At 40.9% G+C, this 19,295-nt stretch overlaps 1 protein-coding gene across 4 annotated transcripts in view; it reads right to left on the bottom strand.

Annotated features, from left to right (window-relative positions):
* Positions 1 to 19,295, bottom strand: part of drp2 (dystrophin related protein 2) — a 179,802-nt gene that overhangs the window by 18,515 nt on the left and 141,992 nt on the right. For all 4 annotated transcript variants that reach the window (XM_086302105.1, XM_086302079.1, XM_086302096.1 and 1 more), the window contains 9 exons: positions 15,945 to 16,023; positions 14,037 to 14,097; positions 11,703 to 11,764; positions 11,116 to 11,190; positions 9,605 to 9,806; positions 6,044 to 6,129; positions 4,160 to 4,317; positions 1,844 to 2,010; positions 505 to 616 (listed from right to left, as the gene is read on the bottom strand). In XM_086302105.1, coding sequence (XP_086158231.1) covers positions 505 to 616; positions 1,844 to 2,010; positions 4,160 to 4,317; positions 6,044 to 6,129; positions 9,605 to 9,806; positions 11,116 to 11,190; positions 11,703 to 11,764; positions 14,037 to 14,097; positions 15,945 to 16,023 — 1,002 coding nt within the window. The remainder of the gene's footprint in view (positions 1 to 504; positions 617 to 1,843; positions 2,011 to 4,159; positions 4,318 to 6,043; positions 6,130 to 9,604; positions 9,807 to 11,115; positions 11,191 to 11,702; positions 11,765 to 14,036; positions 14,098 to 15,944; positions 16,024 to 19,295) is intronic.

Below are 19,295 nucleotides of genomic sequence, written 5' to 3'. Positions count from 1 at the left end.
TGCAGCTAGCAAACATAAAATATTGTCCACTGAGAAAAAAACACATTGTACGGATGGCCCTTTGCCATATTTTGCAGCTTGGAATTGATTAAAGATTTAATCTGGCACCATCTCAGTACACTCCAGCACTCCAGCAACAGTGCAACAGCTACTCATTTAGAATGAACTCGACTTTGGACAATGTACATGCACTTGTTTAAGACTTTGGTCTTATTGGAGTTTTGTGCTCCAAATCCCACTTTATGTGCACCGTTCAAGTCAAAAGGATATTGCTGCTGAGTAGTGCTCAGTCTCTGCATACTACAGATAACTATAAGGATATGTAACAGTATTATAGATGATAGAGTCCGTACAGTGGAAAGGTGCCTAATCCATGTCTGGCAGCAGAAATCAGGAGACAGGAGTACATTTTTTTCCCTTTTCGTTGGAGTACAGCTGGGCTCTATCCATCACTAGGAACTTGAATTTGTATTCCGTAAGAGCACTAGCTAATGTTTGTCTTACTGGTGTATAGTACTCCATGATGGGGTAGTGCAGCTTCTTTCCCTTGGTTGTGCGCCCGGTTAGAAAACATGTCTGGCAGATGTCCACATTGAACTGCTTCAGACTGCGATACCTGTCAAGATCAATATAAAAGAGAGGCTCAACTGATGTTTGCAAGAGAACCAGACAGAGTAGAGTGGCTCAGTGTGTGTAGTTGTGTTATCCTGCTGTTGGGACATAAATCTGTTTACACCGTCACGCTGAGACCTTTTGGGGGTTTTTCTTCAAAGTGACAAAAACCCCCCAAAAAACGAGTGCAGAGAAAATAATGGTTTGTGTGTCTAATCTTATCTAAATAAGACGAATGACGCATTCAAATTGCTTTCAGTTTTGTGCTTTGTGTATGAATGTGAAATAGTAACTGCTATTATTACATATAGACGTGCACATACATCACTTATATTCTTCACAACATTTGATGAAAATAAACAATATTAATACTCAGAGAGACTTCAAACGACATCCTGCATTATATTAATTTTTTGGGCCAGTTTTGTTCAGAAACCTTCAAGCGTGATGCTAATACTATAGTATCTGCAATGGAGTGTGCAGCTTTTCCTCATTATCTCTCATCATTTTTATTATAAACTAGATTTTCCAGCATTTCCATTCTGAAATGGACTTTTAATTCTGTAATAAACTCAAGTTTAGAATTTGTAGGTAATAAAGTGCAAAAAGATCCTAGGGTGATTATTTTAGATATATCAGAGGCACATGCAGGCTCACAAAGCAGAGTTCAATATAGTTTGGTGTTAAAGTTTTTGGTGTCGGTGGTGTATGGTTGTTGCACAGGTTGTTGGGCAAGGATGCTAGAACCAACATATCCTATCAAATCAGGAACATCATGAAGAAGCGGAAGCTGCACAGACAAAGACTGGAAGAGCACTTGGATACTCCCACTTCTCAGGTGCAGCCACTTCTCTGACAACCCACCCAGGCTGCTGCTGGAAGTAAACTGCGAGAAGCAGGAAGTGTAGATGGTGGGCCGTCGCACAGTTTACTGCTTATAGCCTAGTTTTTCATAGGCAGCTGAAAAACAGCTCTTTCTAAATAATGTATAAGGTGGTCGATATGATGCGCTCTAGCAGAACCAGGTTCATTCTTGAGTCTTTGCTTTATGTTTCCTACTTATTATTTGGATTGTTGGTTGACTATTTGTCTTATAGCATGCGCTGTATGTTTCTCATTGCTATGCTGCAGTTGACTGATTGATTTTGATTTCCTTTTAATTAGCCCATATCACTTCAGATCCATATTTATCATTTTATGCAGTACATCTTTGCACATAACACTTGCCTACCTGAAGCCCTTTATGGGACATTGCTTGCAGACGTAGCATTTGGCCTGGTGCTTTGTTGACTCTGCAGCAGCCACTCGGTGAAGCACAGGCAGCCAAACCATGGACTGCGGCTCAAGGCTCATCCACTCCAGGAAGTGAGACACCTCAATAGCGGGTTTCCCTGGGGCCTGAAAAAGGAAGATTAGGGGAGGAAAGAAGCGCAGAAGACTGTAAACAATCCAAATATAGACCAGCAGCAAGTGAGATATGTAAAGTAATTAAAGAAGAAAGTATGTTTCCTTTGCTAACCTACTCGCACAAGGAGTATTGTTTTGCTGAAAATAAGGACTCAAAGAGAATAGAAAAGATAAGAGCGGGACAAAGAGCATGAAAGAAAAGGTAAACCGCTTTGAGATATCTTTCGCTTTTATGCAACAACCTAAACAGTTATAGAGCCACAGTAAAAGAGACATAAATTTAGTTTCTGTGTACACTGCATAACATTCTTGTATTTTGCTCGTTTGTGTTGTTGTGTTTGCACATCTCTGTTGCTTGTGGGGCTCGCACACAAGAATTTCACTCGCATGTGCTGTGCCAGTGTGCCTGCACATGTGATGTGACAATAAAAGTGATTTGATTTGATTTGATGTTTGTGGGTTCTCTGTCTCTCCAGCAGATAGCTTGTTGGGAATTCCAGAAAGTGGGATAAAAAGGAAGTCAACCTAATAAAAGAATGACTCGCCAAGCGCTTAAAATCCATGATGTGCTAAATTCTCATTAAGTCTGCATCAGAGATGCATTAAGAGGTTGATTTCCCTGGGGCTCCCTCCACTGCTCAGGCAGGGTAACATAATAAATGTGTGCGTGTATGTGCACTGATCACACAGACTGTGAGGTGTACAGAGGTGTAGAGTCTCCAGGGGATGAAGGAGCTTCTCTCTGTTAGTAGCCAGCTTTGCTCCATGTGGGAGGTCAAATAGCAGCCCCTTGCATACCGAACACCTGGAACTGGCGCTGACTATGCTGTGCATGCCGCTGCATCGCAAAGAGGCACACAGCAGATGGGATGTTTTAAATACCAGCAGGGAAAATAGAGTGATAAACATCCAGTTATCCACGAGAACGCCTCACAATGTGGCAATTAAACAACATGGACTTCTACAATACATCACTTTTGGCAGGATATGAAAATTGTTATGGAAAGAGTTTTTCCCATAAACTTACACATAAAGTAACACCTTCAGCAAACACTTCTATTGTGTAGAAGCCTGTGTTTATATACGAAAAGTGATGCCCCACAAAGTGATCTACCTCACTTTCAAAGTCAAGTGGTAAACAGGCAAATGGGTCACCCCCAAATTCACATTAAATTCATATTTTAGCTACAACTAAATGCCCTGGCATGGAGCAAGTAGAGAAAGGAATTGATTTTAATCAGCCGTAGCTGATACAGCAAGCATGGGCCAGAATAGAGCGTGTATAATTAGAACCTGCTTTGAAAATGAGGGAATTAAAAGGCCATCATTCAGGAAAAAAAACAAAAACTGTCCTCTTCCTAATAACTCAGTAATTACCTGAGGTCCCAAATTGAATGTCATGCCTTAAAGCTCTTGAAACCTACACCACGTATGCAAATTCAGACAAATTTAGAACATGTAAAAGACACAAAGCATCTTCTTGCTACTTGATGTGCTAGTCACATCACGTATTGTCTAACCCTGACCCTGTAATAATGTGTTTGGTGTAGTTTCTGGCTTTTTTCGGCACAGCAGATTAATGTGTCTACTTACTATAGATGTGCACGGAGAATCTTTTTTCTTTGTAGGAATTAAAAATGTGCTAATGTCAGTAAAACACAACTTTGCAAATCTGGCAGCTTCTGATGTGAGTCGTGACACGGTTTTATTTTTATATGTGGGTTTTTATGGCACTCATCCACCAGCAAATGTTTAATTTTGGCATTCATTTTTCTCTATTTGTAATGCCGCTTTGGTGTAGACAAATTCAATTCGGAATAATTAGAGGTCTTTAATTATTTTCCTGGAGATTAATAAGTGGTTTTAAAAAATGATTGCATTACAATTAAGTTTTCAAGGTGTCTTTCAAATTCCACATGGTAGCAATTAAGGTATTGTTTCAAAAATTGAAACTAGCACTTATGTTACAGTGTGTGAATATGTTGAGGTATGAACAAAAAATTATCCACACAAAGGCCACAGCAGCAGGATTTGAATTGACATCTCCTCCAACACATGTTTATGTATCAGCAAACTGTGCATGCTTTGTTGCTTTTCTCTGGATTTCCTTGAGCGTGCATGCATGCGAGCGTGTCCTCACCATGCGAAAGCAGCTACGGACACTTGGCTCCACATTGCTGCCCCCAAAAGCAGCAACTTCACCCAACTGGCGGGGGATCTGAATGGCTTCGTGGAGCAGCAGGCTGAGGTGACGCTGGTCTGTTAAACCTCCTGGAGCAGACACCTGGCGGAATAAGTCTGCAAAATGTTTATTAATTAGAATTATTTAAACTGATTATACAGCAGCGCTGTCTCAAAATGTAAATTATGAATTAAATCTCAAATGAAAGCACATTAGGGTAATTAAAAGAAATGGCATACTTCATTTAAAATGAGAGCATACACGCTGAGCAATAAAATATGGAATAGATGAAAAACTTTATTACCAATGGACCTCACATTTCAGATATAAGGTTTCCAAACAAAGCACTGTGGAATAATGTTTACTTTCATGACATACAGAGAGAGACAGAATTGGTATTAGTGGTCTGGCTGGTCAGCTTGGAGATGAAAGACCTGCATAAGTAGAGTCCTGCCAGGGTTTTGAATGAGATCTTTACGAAGCTAGCTGGGAGTCAGCCTGTCGCTGAGGAGATGAATGCTGACAGGCACAATGCCAGTACAGGCGTACCATGGATCCCTCTTGCCCATAACACCTGGGCAAGAGGACTAAATAAAGGCACATGTTAAACAGCCAGCACCATGTACACCCTCATAATTAGAACTCTGGTGTGTTGAAGTCAAAGTCAAACACTGAGCTGTTTAATTAAAAAAAGAGTTTGTTTGTTTTATTTTTTACATGATTTATAGAGAATACAGGATATTAAGTGTGCAGCCTTCAAATGTTGCAAACTTTGTAGTAAAACTGGGTTTGCTGCATGGGACAAAGATGGCTGATGACAGCACCCCATTAGGTTTTACAGATCAGGGGTAAAAACAATGAAAAAGTGTCCACTGCAGCCAGCGTCTGTACTTTTGATGCTGTATTTCCTGACCTTTGATTTTTGTTTTTTACACTGATACAAATGTCAAAGGACATAATAGAGGTAACATAAATTAAACATAACACTTAAGAATGCTGAAAAAGTAAAATAAAGTTGTATTTCTGTTACTAGAAGGTTGAGGACTCAGTAGTAATCACAAGTAGGATGCTTTCCAGAATTTATTTGTCAAGGTTGATGGAATTTGTATTTATTATTTATTTATATTTACTTTTATCTATCAATTATTTTGAAAATAGGAATTTAGTGACAAATATGGACTGGTTGAACCCCTTTAACCAAGAAAAGGGGGGCCTAACTCACCTCTGGGACCACTGAAGGAAAATCTGTTATCTTTCAGTCTTAGACCTGACACAGATGGTATGCCAGGCATAAATAATCTTGGCATAGGAGAGTGTGAGCATTTTTTTTTCAAATCATGTATCAACTACAAGCTGCTCCAGCTCCAACCATTGTTAGTTCAAATGCTCCCTCACTATTTTACCAATACGTAAAGGTTAACTAACAGTTTCAGTATCTATCTATCTACCTACCTATCTATAGATAACCAACCGTCTGATTAGCAGATGACCTGCTCCACCTCCTGACCTGCACTAATAAAATATTACAGCTTAATTTATGGTAAAAAAAAAAAAAAAAAAGATGCAGAAAAATCCTAAGATCTTTCCTAATTGACCTGTGAAAAAATGAATGAGAGCCATGAGAGTGTGCATGAATGGTGTCTTTGGCCAGCAATCCTTTTAAGGCTCCTGATGTACTTTGTACAAGTAAAAATGCCTTCTCCATAATGGAAGCAGAGTCATTTCCTCCATTAGAGTAAGTGGATGTCTTTATGTAATACTGGCAATCAGGCCGGTTTTGTTTTGGCTCATTGTTTGCAGTTGAGGAGATGCATTAGGCACATGAGCGAGCATCAGACTTACATTTGTACTTCTCTTGGACGTCTGCATTGCACAAGGTCACCAATCCCATCTTGAAGCTGAGAACTCGCATTTTGCCATTTCGAGCACTGCAGAAAGGAAAGCGAAAAAAAAAAGTGTTCAAATGTGACAGTTTCTGAATGGTGAATAATCTCAAATCATGGCGCACTGGGTCATGATAATAAATTCATACGTTGCTTGAGCCCTGCTGGGAGGGACAAAGTGTGGAGGAATTACACGGGTCAAAAGAAGTGGAGTGTAGGTCAGTGCAGTAGTGTGAAATTGTATTAGAACATAATCAGAGTAACTAAAGGCACTACTGGGACTCGGTAAAGTATCGTGTCCATCGGTTTATGCCAAGAAGAGCAATAACAAGCTCATAACAACACAATGTCACTCAGAGACGTGCACGTTTATAGCGTAAACACATTCATAAATCACACTCACATTCAGTGAGCCTCAAAAGTGCTGCCCCAAGCTGAAATAATAGCCAATAATCAATTGCAAGTAGCGAGACCATCGACGTGGACAATGGTGTGTCCACCTTTTTTCTCAGTTTGAAATTTTAAAAATAAAAATTGAGTATAAGCTACCATACTTTGATCTGAGGGGCCAACACAACAACACTGTTCGCAGCCGGAAAGAATTTAGTGCCGAGCTGAGCACCATTGGCACAAACCGGGCTTATCAAATTAACATTTGAAACGCTAAGTGAGAAATCAAGAACATCAAATTCATCGGAGAACTTCAAATCAATGATGTATGAAATTGAATCAAGAATGGAGAATTCTCAGAAGAAAACATTGATGCTATAGATGTGCTAGAAACAGGGACAGACACGGGACTAAGCTTCTAATTCACCAACGGGTCAAAATGTGAGGTAGAGAGATTTTTTCAGGCTAGACCACTACAGTCAAATGGAGTATTCATTCCCCTATTAGATTGAGGGCTGAAATTAGAGCACATGGGTACAACTGGCTGTCAACTCCTCTCACACATTTTCTGCTGTGTACCACATGCCATCTTCAATATGTACCCCAGCGCTGCTCTTCAGGCGACACTTCACTCCTACTCACCTTGCTAGTGCGGCATGTCTCTAGAGGACACATGTATGCTGCGATATACTGTAGGACACATTTCACTGAAAGAAAACAGCTGTAAAAATGGTCACGCAAACACACACACACCTCATTCACATTCCCCGCTGCTAGCTATTGGAAAACAAAAAGCAATTACCGGAATTTATTCAGAAGGTAAAGTCCCTGATTGTCTCTCATTAGCAGCAAGTAGTTAAGAGCTACAGACTGCATTTACAGTCCTCGTGGGGTTATCCCTGGATTTCAGAGGCTGCTCTAAGGGGTTTCTCTTCGGAGAACAGCAGAAAATGGTCAATCAGGAACAAAGATGGGTGAGTGTTTGTGTCAAAGAGGATTTGTTTCGACTGTGTCTCAGAGGAGATGAATGGCTCTCTGCCTGGACAGTGTTATTGGAGGCTTTGTCACGATGTAGCTGTTTACAGATGTCTGTGGTTACATCAATGTGCAAACAGACTCTTGTTTATGACAATGACAAATTGTTCAAAATAGATTTTTTAGTAAGTTATGACATCACAAACAGTGACTGTGCATGCAGTGTGTACCATATTTATTTAATTTGATCAATGTTATTAAGTCTAGTGACCTGATGCAATAACAGTAGTGCTGAATGAGACCTGGTTCTGCAAAATCCTGATATTATGGTCATCCTAGACCCATTTCAAGCCTTTAATACTATCCTACTCATTAAGAATTACATAAAGCATCAAGTAGTTGTAAGCAAGGATCCACTAGAGAGCAGCTGATATTCCAGATGGAAAATAAAAAACATTCAACAATCTAAGTGATTTACAGTTGCTATGTGAATTAAATCCATAGAGCCCCATATAGTCAATATAAAAGCCACAGTTTTGCCTCATTCACGGACATTCAGCAACATTGTGCTTCGAGCAACCAGTGCCTATATTGTAAGGATACTGATACTTCACTGTTGATGTTTTGTTTATATGAGCTTGGCACTGACTTAAAATATCCTGAACTGTGGGTATAATATGAAACTTTATGAGCATTATATGACAGAAATGAATGTGTCATTTATAATAAAAATGCTGCACTGCTTTGGCTTTACACTGCATGAATACTGACCTTTTCCCTCCATACATTATTCTTCCTTGTTAATACCTGCTACCAGCATTACCCACGAGGCAGCGGCACTACTGACAGTTTGGTTGGAGAGTCAGGTGTGGTCTCGTATTCGTTTTGTAAGCTCACTTCTTTTAACTCCATTCCTAAGAACTTTTTAAAAAAATTATATTTTCATTAATGCTTTCAAATTGGGCAGTTTCTCTTTGAAATCCCTGATATCCACCTTCCATCCATCCATCTTCATCCGCTTTATCCGGGCCGGGTCGCGGGGGCAACAGCCTAAGCAGAGAGGCCCAGACCTCCCTCTCCCCAGCCACCTCCTCTAGCTTATCCGGGGGAACACCAAGGCGTTCCCAGGCCAGCCGAGAGATATAATCTCTCCAGCGTGTCCTGGGTCTGCCCCGGGGCCTCCTCCCGGTGGGACATGCCCCGAACACCTCGCCCAGGAGGCATCCTTGTCAAATGCCCGAACCACCTCAGCTGGCTCCTTTCGATGTGGAGCAGCAGCAGCTCTACTCTGAGCCCCTCCCGGATGGCCGAACTTCTCACCCTATCTCTAAGGGAGAGGCCAGCCACCCTTCGGAGGAAGCTCATTTCTGCCGCTTGTATCCGCGATCTCGTTCTTTCGGTCACTACCCACAGCTCGTGGCCATAGGTGAGGGTAGGGACGTAGATCGACCGGTAAATTGAGAGCTTCGCTTTTACACTCAGCTCCCTCTTCACCACGACGGACCGGTGCAGCGTCCGCATTACTGCAGCTGCAGCCCCAATCCGTCTGTCGATCTCCGGCTCCCTTCTCCCATCACTCGCGAACAAGACCCCGAGATACTTGAACTCCTCCACTTGGGGCAGGAACTCATCCCCGACCCGGAGTGGGCACTCCACCCTTTTCCGGCTGAGAACCATGGCCTCAGATTTGGAGGTGCTGATCCTCATTCCCGCTGCTTCACACTCGGCTGCGAACCGTTCCAGTGCGAGCTGGAGGCCCTCACCCGATGAAGCCAACAGAACCACATCATCCGCAAAAAGCAGAGATGAGATTCTGAGGCCACCAAAGTGAAAGCCCTCCGCCACTTGGCTGCGCCTAGAAATCCTGTCCATAAAAATTATGAACAGAACCGGAGACAACCCTATAAAACCCTTTACTCAGATTAATCAGTATAAATATAACAGAGAAATAGAAATCAGTGATAAAACATTAAAGGCAGATTAATGCTGGATTTAAACTTGTCCAACTACAAAGTATGTCTGCTGGTTGTGTCTACTTGATAAGCCACTGGTTTATAAGAGCGAAGCTGAAATACAGACACAGATACCTGCTGCAGTTCTTAACACAAGTAAGTTTTAATATATATTTCACTTTTGATTTTTTCAACCTACTCACCTGTCATAGACGTTGAGCAGCCAGTTAAGACACATATCAACACAAAGTGGAATGTTAACCAGGACGGACCTCTCTTCCTCCAGCTTCTCATACAAAGCTGTCAGGCCATGAATCACCTCAACCACATCCATCACATGATCTGCCTGCTGCAGCTCCTGCTCCCGGAACATCTCCACAAGGCTACTCAGTGCCACTAAATCCACTAAAAAGAACACATATTTATTTAGAGACATAAATATGGCACAATATTGTGTTATGTTTACAAGCATGTGTACATGAGCTAAAGCCTAAACATCCACATATAACGACACATGACCCCACATTCACTTTCAAACACACATACAGTCACAGCGGGATCATCATCCACACCTCAGCAAACGAGAGCATGGGTGACAGCAGTGCTTATTCACCCTTTTTGCCCACTTAAGCCCTACCAGATGTTTCAAGAGCAGTGACACAAATTTGATTTCGCTCTTCTAAACTAATTTGATGGCCCATCCCTAAGAGTGGAGTTAAAAGGGTGTCCGTTGATGCCAGGTATAATTGGATAGCACGGTAATGTGGTAGAACAGAGTGAGATAACAGTAGTATTTTAAAGGTTGGGAGGGAATCAGCTTAAAATGTATTTCTTATGCAGCACTACTCAATCAAAAAGAGCGAGAATTCTGCAGTTATCAGTGCAGCCTGGCAATTAAGTTCTGTAACGATATCAACTAGTAGACCCGAGGAGTGAGAGATAAGAGAGCAGGCAAGAGAAAGGAAGTGGGAACGTGACTGAAAGGGGGTTTTTAGAGTGCTCCATGCATGGTGAGTTCTTATTACAGGAACGTGGGATCTAGAAGGGAAAGAAGGTTGAAAGGGAGTGGTAAATGAAGGTAGAGAAGGTAGAAAAACAGGCTGAACATGAATAACTGAATAGGTGTGAAACTGGGCACTTTTAGGAATACCAAATACGAGAAGGTCTGTGGTCAGGGGAGTTCGAGTACTACACCAATGCTGGAAATGGATGAGATGTAGGGAAGAAGAAAAAGAAAGCAAGAAAGAAAGGCCATGTTGGAGGTATTGACCCTGAAGTGGCATACAATCAAGCTTCAACCATGCAGCAAAAACTAATTGCCTCCTATTATGTAACTCAAATGGACCAATTAATAGCTAATTACCCAGAATGCTAACGATTCAGGTCGTGATGAAAATGAGGAAGGAATCTGGCAGTAGAGTAGTTCTTCTTGTGGCTCTTGAGTTTTTCAGTACTTTTAATTGCTGCATTTCAAAGCTGACAGTATAGGAAAATGCAAAGAATATTTTCAACCACATTTCTATGTAGGGTACAAAAGAGCGCTGATGCTTTCGACAACCGAATAAAGAAACATGCCGCAGCTAATCATTATATCTCATTCCTGAAGAGAGCTTGTCACGGTGGATTAGTGATGGTGCAGGATAACTGTATATCACTTAACCAGCCATTTCAGCACAGCAGACAGAAAATAGCGTCGATGAAATACTGTACGTACGTCTCAGAGCTTTCTGAACCCGCCGCAGCTTCATTGCTGTTCTGTATGCTGAGAATTTGATGTTGTTCAGATCCGCTAATAGAAGGAGAGATGGATAGAAAGATTAGAGAAAACAAACTCATCCTGCATGACTCCGCTATACCATTGAGAAATTAGACATCATGTGTCCCCCCTGTTTATCACACCACTGCAGAAATCATTAGTAGTTTACTGTGATAATATTATTATCTGTCTGTGTGCATGCATGCCTTTTTCTAAGCTGAACACGTGTATCTGACAGCGGGCCTATCTCCCCTGCAAGCTCGCCGTGTCACATCAGATTAATGGTAAAATACATGATGTCGTTTAATCACAATTAATTAAAGGCTAAGCAAGAAGCAATCACAGAGCTGGCAAATTGGGCCTCGCAGGTTAATGACAGTAGAGATGTAGTCCCTAAGGTGTTTGAAATAAAGGTCCCTTAATGAGCTATATGACAGGACCTTCAAAGCTGAAGCCCGGTGGTGCCGTGTTACTGGTTCTGCTGCAGCCCAGTGGGGTTCCTGGACGAATGAGCAAGAGGGTGTTTTAATTGTCTCCTTACTCACCCAACGCTTGATACAGTTCTGTCATCTTTGGATGGTCCCAGCATGTCGTCTGGGCCTGATGGCTGATGGAAAGAAGATTTCATTAGGAAGGCAAAGAATCGAGGTACTCATTTTCAGGCCAGAGAGGTAAAAATGGAGCACAAATGAGCCAAAGGGGTAGAGTCTGGCAGGTGTGGCAGACAGCAAAAGGAGTGAGATGAACGAGTAATAAGTAAGAGATAAAGAGGAGAAACAGAGGGCAGAATACAGTGACCATTATTTAGGATAAGACAAAAGATTGTAGGATTGGAAAGAGCAGACATCAAAAGTTTTGTTACACTACAGCTCTCATGGAGACCCAATCCAAGTAGCTTTAAAGACTTTCCTCAGAAAAACAATATAAAATCCAACTCATATCTGCATAAAGAAAATACATTTACACTTTTCTCTCCCAAGACTAGCTCGATGGGAACATTTAAATGTAGAAAATTTAGCATCTATAAAAGAGATTCAATAGAAAGAACAAGCACAGGAATATAAATGGGAAACTCCAAATGAGGAAGCCTGCCAGCCCAGGACCCAGGAGGCTTTTAGGGCAGTGCTCATCGTTTTACCTGTGCGAGCACTCACTGATTGGTACCCAGTGGAGTGCTACTCAGATGCTACTTCCACTCCCACTGGAATAGTAATATAGCCCATAAAGAACTGACTAGTGAACTAAAGCAAAACCCATGAAGCTTTGTTTCAAATGATTAAGAAGACAAATACTTTTAGGAGAACAAACTGTACCAATGTTTGCAATACATATACAATAGTGTATGAACACACTCCTGAACAAACATATCCACGGTTCAATTATGAAATCTATAACGCTCCAAAGATAAACAGTATTGATGAGGTAAACAGATAAATGAGTTCTTAGGCAAACAGGGCTCCCAGTGGCACAACAGAATTTCGTCTTAATCATTTAGAGTTGATCCACTCTTTAACAAATATTTGGCTAATGGGAAGCATTTGTTTCTAATCTAATGAAGGTTTATTATACTCCACGTGATGGATTTGCTTGTACAATGGATACATTTTCCCAAATTGACGCAGAAAAACTAGTTTCTCTCTCTACAATCGTTCTCAAGAGGAACACTGTGTGTTATAAGAGAGTTTATTATAGGAAAAAAATCTCTAGGCATTGGTTGGTTTTTGCAGTTAAGACCTCTTAATGCCGCCCACATCTCTCTATTTCCTTCAGTGATTCAAAGGGGCCTGGGTCTGGGCGTATGGCCGATGGCTTTTTTCCCCCCAGCTTATTTCTCTACCACAAAAATAATGACAAGTGAAGAGGAGATAGGCATAGCTTGAGCATGTGATTGACATGACAAGCATTAAGTGATTTTCTATTGCAGCTTTCATGTTGACTGACACTGACGTAGCTGGAGCAGATACAACTGAAACAAGCAAAAAACAAAAACCCAACATCAACAAAAACAAAAAAACGTCCATTAAAGGAAACATCTAACATGAGCACGATAATGGAAATAAAATCAGTATGAAAATTCAGTGTAATCATTGAACTATGATGCAGGTACTCCATGTTTCACAGACTTTATTAGTTTGCTACATCTGCTACTACAGTTTGCTACTACATATTCAACTGCCCTTTCTCTCACTGTGAGATCTCAACTATAAAAAATAAGAAGATACAAAGCAAAGAACATCCAGTAACAGGGGCTTTATATAGAAACAGTTTACTTCGAGACACCAACTGTTAAATAACTTAATGCTACAATTATTTTCTACCAGATTAGTTGTAGTTTGAGATGCAGTTTGGGTGATTCCCAGTCCCTGGCTATGGACTGAGGGATCAGTGTGTAAACCTGTGTATTCCTGCCATGTAAGAGTCTTTGGTCAGCTATTCTTAAGAAATTATCACCAGAAACTGCAAAAAGCATGTTCTGCCATTGTTAGAGATATATTTAATGCCTTGTCTCTACATAATAGTGAATGACATTTGATCTGCAAGTGTCTCCATATTTTTTCTTTCTAACTTTCTCTTGTCAATAGAATTGCAAAGCCTTTGTCTGTTTTTGTCTGACGATGCATTCATCTTGCTTTAATAAACTCCTCTAGCATTGTAAATAGACAGCACTGACTAAGGCTTCTGTGATTAGTGAGCACAGAACATTTGGCCATACCTATAAGACCAGACGTAAAAATACTGCACCACAGGTAAAAATGCAATATGTCTACCAGCTTTGAAAAATAGCAAATGAGCCCAATTTTGATCTAACGACTTAATCTGCCGTGGAAAAAGTACATTTGCTCCGACAACACAGACACTGACCGTGAAGTTGCACTTACTTGATGTAGTAGGGCACTTTGTTTGGGGAGATAGCACGCTCCCATGGTATCTGCACCGAACCTGTACAAATACAGAGAGACAAAATCAATTTTGAAATAGGGATGTCATGCATGAACAGCCATTGTGCACAGTGTCCCTGTCAGCATGTCCAGACACCATATCCATTCAGGCCTTCTTAACAGAGCTAAACAGGCACAGTACAGCCAAAGAGACAAGTCTATTGTGTGGGATTTCCACAGAGTATTGGTTTGTTTGGCACGGCGTAATAGAATACTGGAGGTAGAGAAGACGGTGACACGGGATGACTGTAGCATTTAACGGTCCCCCCAAACTGAACCACAGGAGATTCAGCAAAGAATCAAAGAGGGTGCAAAGACAATACCAAATTACACTCCATGTCACTGCCCATCACTGTTTAATGACATGGGACAATGCAGACCTGTGTGCTCTGTATCTATAAAACACACCAAACATTAAAATCACATTAAAAACACTAGCACATAGGTGAAGTCAATAATTTATCATCTTGGTAGTTAGTTGGACATCTACCACTCACCCTAACAACCCTTCCAAAGCAACAGCACAGTAGCAGTGCTCCTAACAACCTGCAAAACTTTTGAACGGCTTCCATCTCAAAGCTTCCCAGATCACATTGTAATCGCTAGAACAGGCCTGATACACGGAGGCAGCACCTGCACCTTAAAAGACCCAAAGGACTCACTGCCAACTTCTCCATGCCAGACACATCTCAGGACTGAGTCCACGCCTCAGTGCGTCAGAGCCGTTTTTGGCAGCACAGGGGGGAACTACACCAGGCAGGTGGTTTTAATGTTTGAGCTGATCACAGTACACACAGATACACACCACAGCTGAAGTAAAAGTACTAATATCAGACTATAAATATTCCACTATAGGGCCTAATCGTACTATGAAGACTAAATATACTCGTCTTGACATAAGTGTAAATATTACATCATTATTCGCCAAACCTATTTTTTCAAATATCTGCTTTTGGGGAAAGTTTCACTTATTCGTGTATCACACCACTTCAGAAATTGGGTCGTACTGCTAGCAACTAAAATATATTAAGTGACTCTACTAGATACAATACAGCCTTTTTCTTCAGAATCACAAAGTAAATTATTTTGAATATTCTTAATACTTAACAGTTTTGTGTCAATAGAAATTGTGTGCATATATATGCATATCCATGTCCTATATGGAATATGAAACAAGCTGAAATATAGGCATGTTGGTGCATAAAACCACATAGACATAAACCCAGACATCTCTGCAGGGCATAGTGGGCTGAGCTGGCAGTGAAGTAGTGCTATATAAGCCCCAGTGTGGCATCTCTGATCCAGCGTGACAGCAGTAAATCTGGATGGGGTTGGTGAGGACACTGGAGACACACAAGTACACGCCAACACTTCAGATGCACTTGCACAGAGAGATCCCTGCATCATTCAGCCTCTTCACTTCATCAGTTTAAACTAGGCAAGGTAAATCCAATTTTTCAGCCCCCTACAGCCCCACCCCCACCCCTACCTTCCCGCTACTCCTTTGTAGTCTTTGAAGAGCAGTAGGTAAAAGAAAAGACAGAATTCACAAATATGTATCCCTGCTCAAATGAGAGCAATGACTCTTGTGATGAGCTTCACCGGGAATGCTCGTCACAGCAGCGTGCTAGAGATGATAAAGACAGATGCACAAAAGCCTCCCAGCTCCACCTCTAACCCAAATGCACACACAGCCCAGTGCGGGCACACACACAAACACAGCAATTAATAGTCTTATCACCATTAAACTGTAATACACCTAGGCTTCTTTTCTCTGCCTCGGCACAGGGTGGTACAGAATGGTGCAACATGAAGCACCAACTTCAAATAGCAGAAAATGGCTCTTACTGGAAAGGAAGTGCTGCGATCCGGGGCCAAAGTCTCTATGTGCATCCTGGAGCTGCTTCAGCCGCTCCTCTATGGAACCCTGAGGACACACGCAAACACACACATGCAAAGTCAAATCAAAGGGAACCGTGCTGTTCGTCCCTGCACCACAAAATCCCCACAATAGAAACGCACACACACAGACCACCTGCTTCTCCTCCATTAGTTAACCGCGGAATATAAATTATGTCTTTTTTTATCTGCTGCTCCTCTTGAAGGACTTTGAGAGCCTTTGAAGAGCACGAGGTAGGAAATGTAGACTGATATTAGAAAATAATATGTTTTGTTGAAACAAGAGCAGTAGCTTCTGGATGCAGTGCAGCTGGGGGGAAAAGGAGGAAAAGAGGATGACATGAGTGAGAGAGATAGATGGGTGCAAGAGCTCACGTGTGCTGGGTAAATAATCACGGAGACCGTGGAGTTGACAAAATTAAGTTTGCCACTGCCTTTGTAAAAACATTTAATCAGTTATGTTCCCCACCAAATGGGATTTAGTCTGCCTAATCCTGGTTTACTTGAAATATATTGGATTTGGCACTTGAATCGTTGTCAGCTGGATGTTGAAACGCATCCTCAAACAATGGGAGGTAATCCACTCTGTGTGAGGTAGACAGATAAATTGAGAAAAAGAAACGAGTGGGAGACTGTTAGACTCCAAAAAGATGCACCTGCAGTGGGATATAATTTGTAAAGATAGATATATATTAAGTTAACATCTCCCGGTGATATGTACACATATCATTGCTCCCCTGTGTGATTTAAATTGGTTGGGACTAATATAGAGCACTGTCAATGTGCCGAAGAGATACAACTGCCAACTGTTCTGTGTTGTAAAATCTATTTGCTGTACAGGCAATTTGGGTTGCCATAAGGAAGACAAATGACTAAATTATCCATGATCGACAAATATTAGCAAATCAAATTTTGCTAGCGTCAGTCCAGCCAAAATAAACAGGGTACAGGATGTTGCTGGGATTAAAAATTTATCATTTTAATTAAGACAGCAAAACGTGACTCCAGAGAGCGAGACAAAGGAGGAGGTTTCTCCATTCATTTCAAATTAATTGAATTGAATTCCGTTTTTATTTTTAAAGCACCAAATCACATGAATAGGTACTTTATATTGTTCGCTAAAGACCCTGCAGGATTGTTAGTCCTCACCAAGATACCACATCTGCGCATCTCAACTCCCTTATTTTTATACTGTGAATGCAGAAAGACAGCAGATCAACTAAAGTACAAGCTAGGCAGCTCAAACAAGATTGAAATGATTTTCTCTCATTTTTAACATCTCTCTCTTCAAATGTTGCTTGGGCCCTACTACAATCACAGAAAATCTGAAGGAAATCTAAAATCTGGGAGATGAATATCTGCTGGTGTCTATGGATACTCAAAATCTGTTTACCACACTGTACATCAGATAAGCTTTCATCTACCTTCATTTACCACCTAAATCAAAGACCAGAGGGCACACAAACTGTGCGGCACATAGCTGCTTCAAAGATATACGTAGCAGGAATAGTTGCTGTGAAAGAACTTTTGCATGGAGACTCCTTTTACAATTTATGGACATAAATTAGGAGCAAGATAAGCCAAACCCTGCTCTTTCGTCATATACCAAATTGAATAAGAATGTAATGTAATGTAAGAATCTAATATAAGAATGCAATAATACTCAACAATGCTTCTTAAATGAGTAGAGAGGAAACACATTGTAGATTTGCATTTGATTTTGTACTTTTTGGTCATTTTTGAACACCATGTTTAAGAAATGGCTACATACACTTAGGTATGATTATTGATGGTTGGTTCTGGAGTAAGCTTGTTAGGTTTGGCTGTGCCAGCAGGGGGAAACTTAATTTTTTTTAACTGTAAAATCTCAGTGTAAGCAATTAATTAAACTGCTGGTGTTTAAATTCTGGTTATGACGACTTTCTCTTTGGGTCTGAGCAGGATTTGAAGATTCCCAGTGGTCTCACACCATCTTTAATTTTTGTACATGTTGTGGTTCCTGTCAGCTTCATCAAGCCATAACCTCCCACTTGTACTGGGACAGTTTGGAGCCAAGTGGAAAGTGATTGGTGATGAGTGATGAGAATTAGCACCTCTAAGTGGGAAAGGGAGGGATTTTGTGGAAGAGTTCTGGTATCTAGGGATGGTGTTTATGAGTAGGGGTAGACTGATGTGGGTAATTGTCAAACAGACTGGTAAAGCATTTGCAGTGATGCGGCATAAAGCAGTATAATGTGAATATTTAATTGCTTTTGTAGATTAGGCAACCCAATCTGAATAGCGCGGCTGGAGGGTAAACCATCAATAGTCTGTAAATGGTTGTGAGTTAACAGTACTGGGCACTGCTGCAATCTAATGCCGCCTGTCAGAGTTAGCACTTTCAGCATGTTTTTTGCATGTTTATTGAGGGTGAAAAAAGCTGCTTTGTGTGGACCTCATCTCTCCCTTTAGCCGCTTGTTTTATTCCTGTCACTAGGCTAATGCTAGCTGTGACAATGGATGACTGGGGTTTTCAGCACGTGTGAATGTTTTAAACAATCATCTAAATTTCTCTCATTAACTCTTATCAAAGAAAAATACATCTACAGCAGAAGTGGTGTAGGTTACTAATGTATAGAAATAAAGACTCTGTGGGAGTATCTTACTGGTTTGCAAGCAAAGGCCAGTGAACTTAATTAGTTCACCACTAAAAAGACATATCACAATGACATGGTACCCGATAACAAAGTACAAGCTTTGTCTTACACCCACACATCCACTGCTTGTATTACTGATTCTAGGGAGTATATTCTCTACATTAAAACATTTCTGCAAAGAAGTTCACATTTTTCCGGAGAGCTATTTTTGAAGCTTTGTTGTGTCATCTACCCACCTAATCAGTTTGGTTCTGAGTCTCATTGTTCACTGATAACACATTTAAAATTTAACCATATTTAGGATTACATGCTTAGAATTAGAATAGGGGGTTGCTTGAAAGCATTTCAGTGACAGTCTATAGTATTGTAAGCATCATTTAAACAAGTGGAAAACCATTGAGTAGTTGTGGAAATGCTACATTAAGGTGCATGAAAGGGAAAAAAATCATTCAGAAAAATAATATTCACCCTATATTACTGTACAATAAAAGAGAAAAAAAATCATGGAAGTTGAACTTATTTTGACGAGATATTTCTGTACCAACATGGTGGGTGGACTAACTGACAGACAACTATTGCCATAGAGCATCTACCTACAAGTTTTCAGGCTAGTTATTGAGAAAATCTTTAGAAAGCACTGACACATGATTCTTACAGGGCTGCA

The sequence above is a fragment of the Aulonocara sp. 'chitande type north' Nkhata Bay genome, linkage group LG2 (assembly GCF_057382095.1).
Source record: "Aulonocara sp. 'chitande type north' Nkhata Bay isolate Kocher_YH1m ecotype deep benthic linkage group LG2, A_spYH_male_GT1.1, whole genome shotgun sequence".
Lineage (NCBI taxonomy): Eukaryota > Metazoa > Chordata > Actinopteri > Cichliformes > Cichlidae > Aulonocara > Aulonocara sp. 'chitande type north' Nkhata Bay.
The sequence above is the reverse complement of the archived record's forward strand: the minus strand, read 5'-3'. Positions and strand labels throughout refer to the sequence as shown.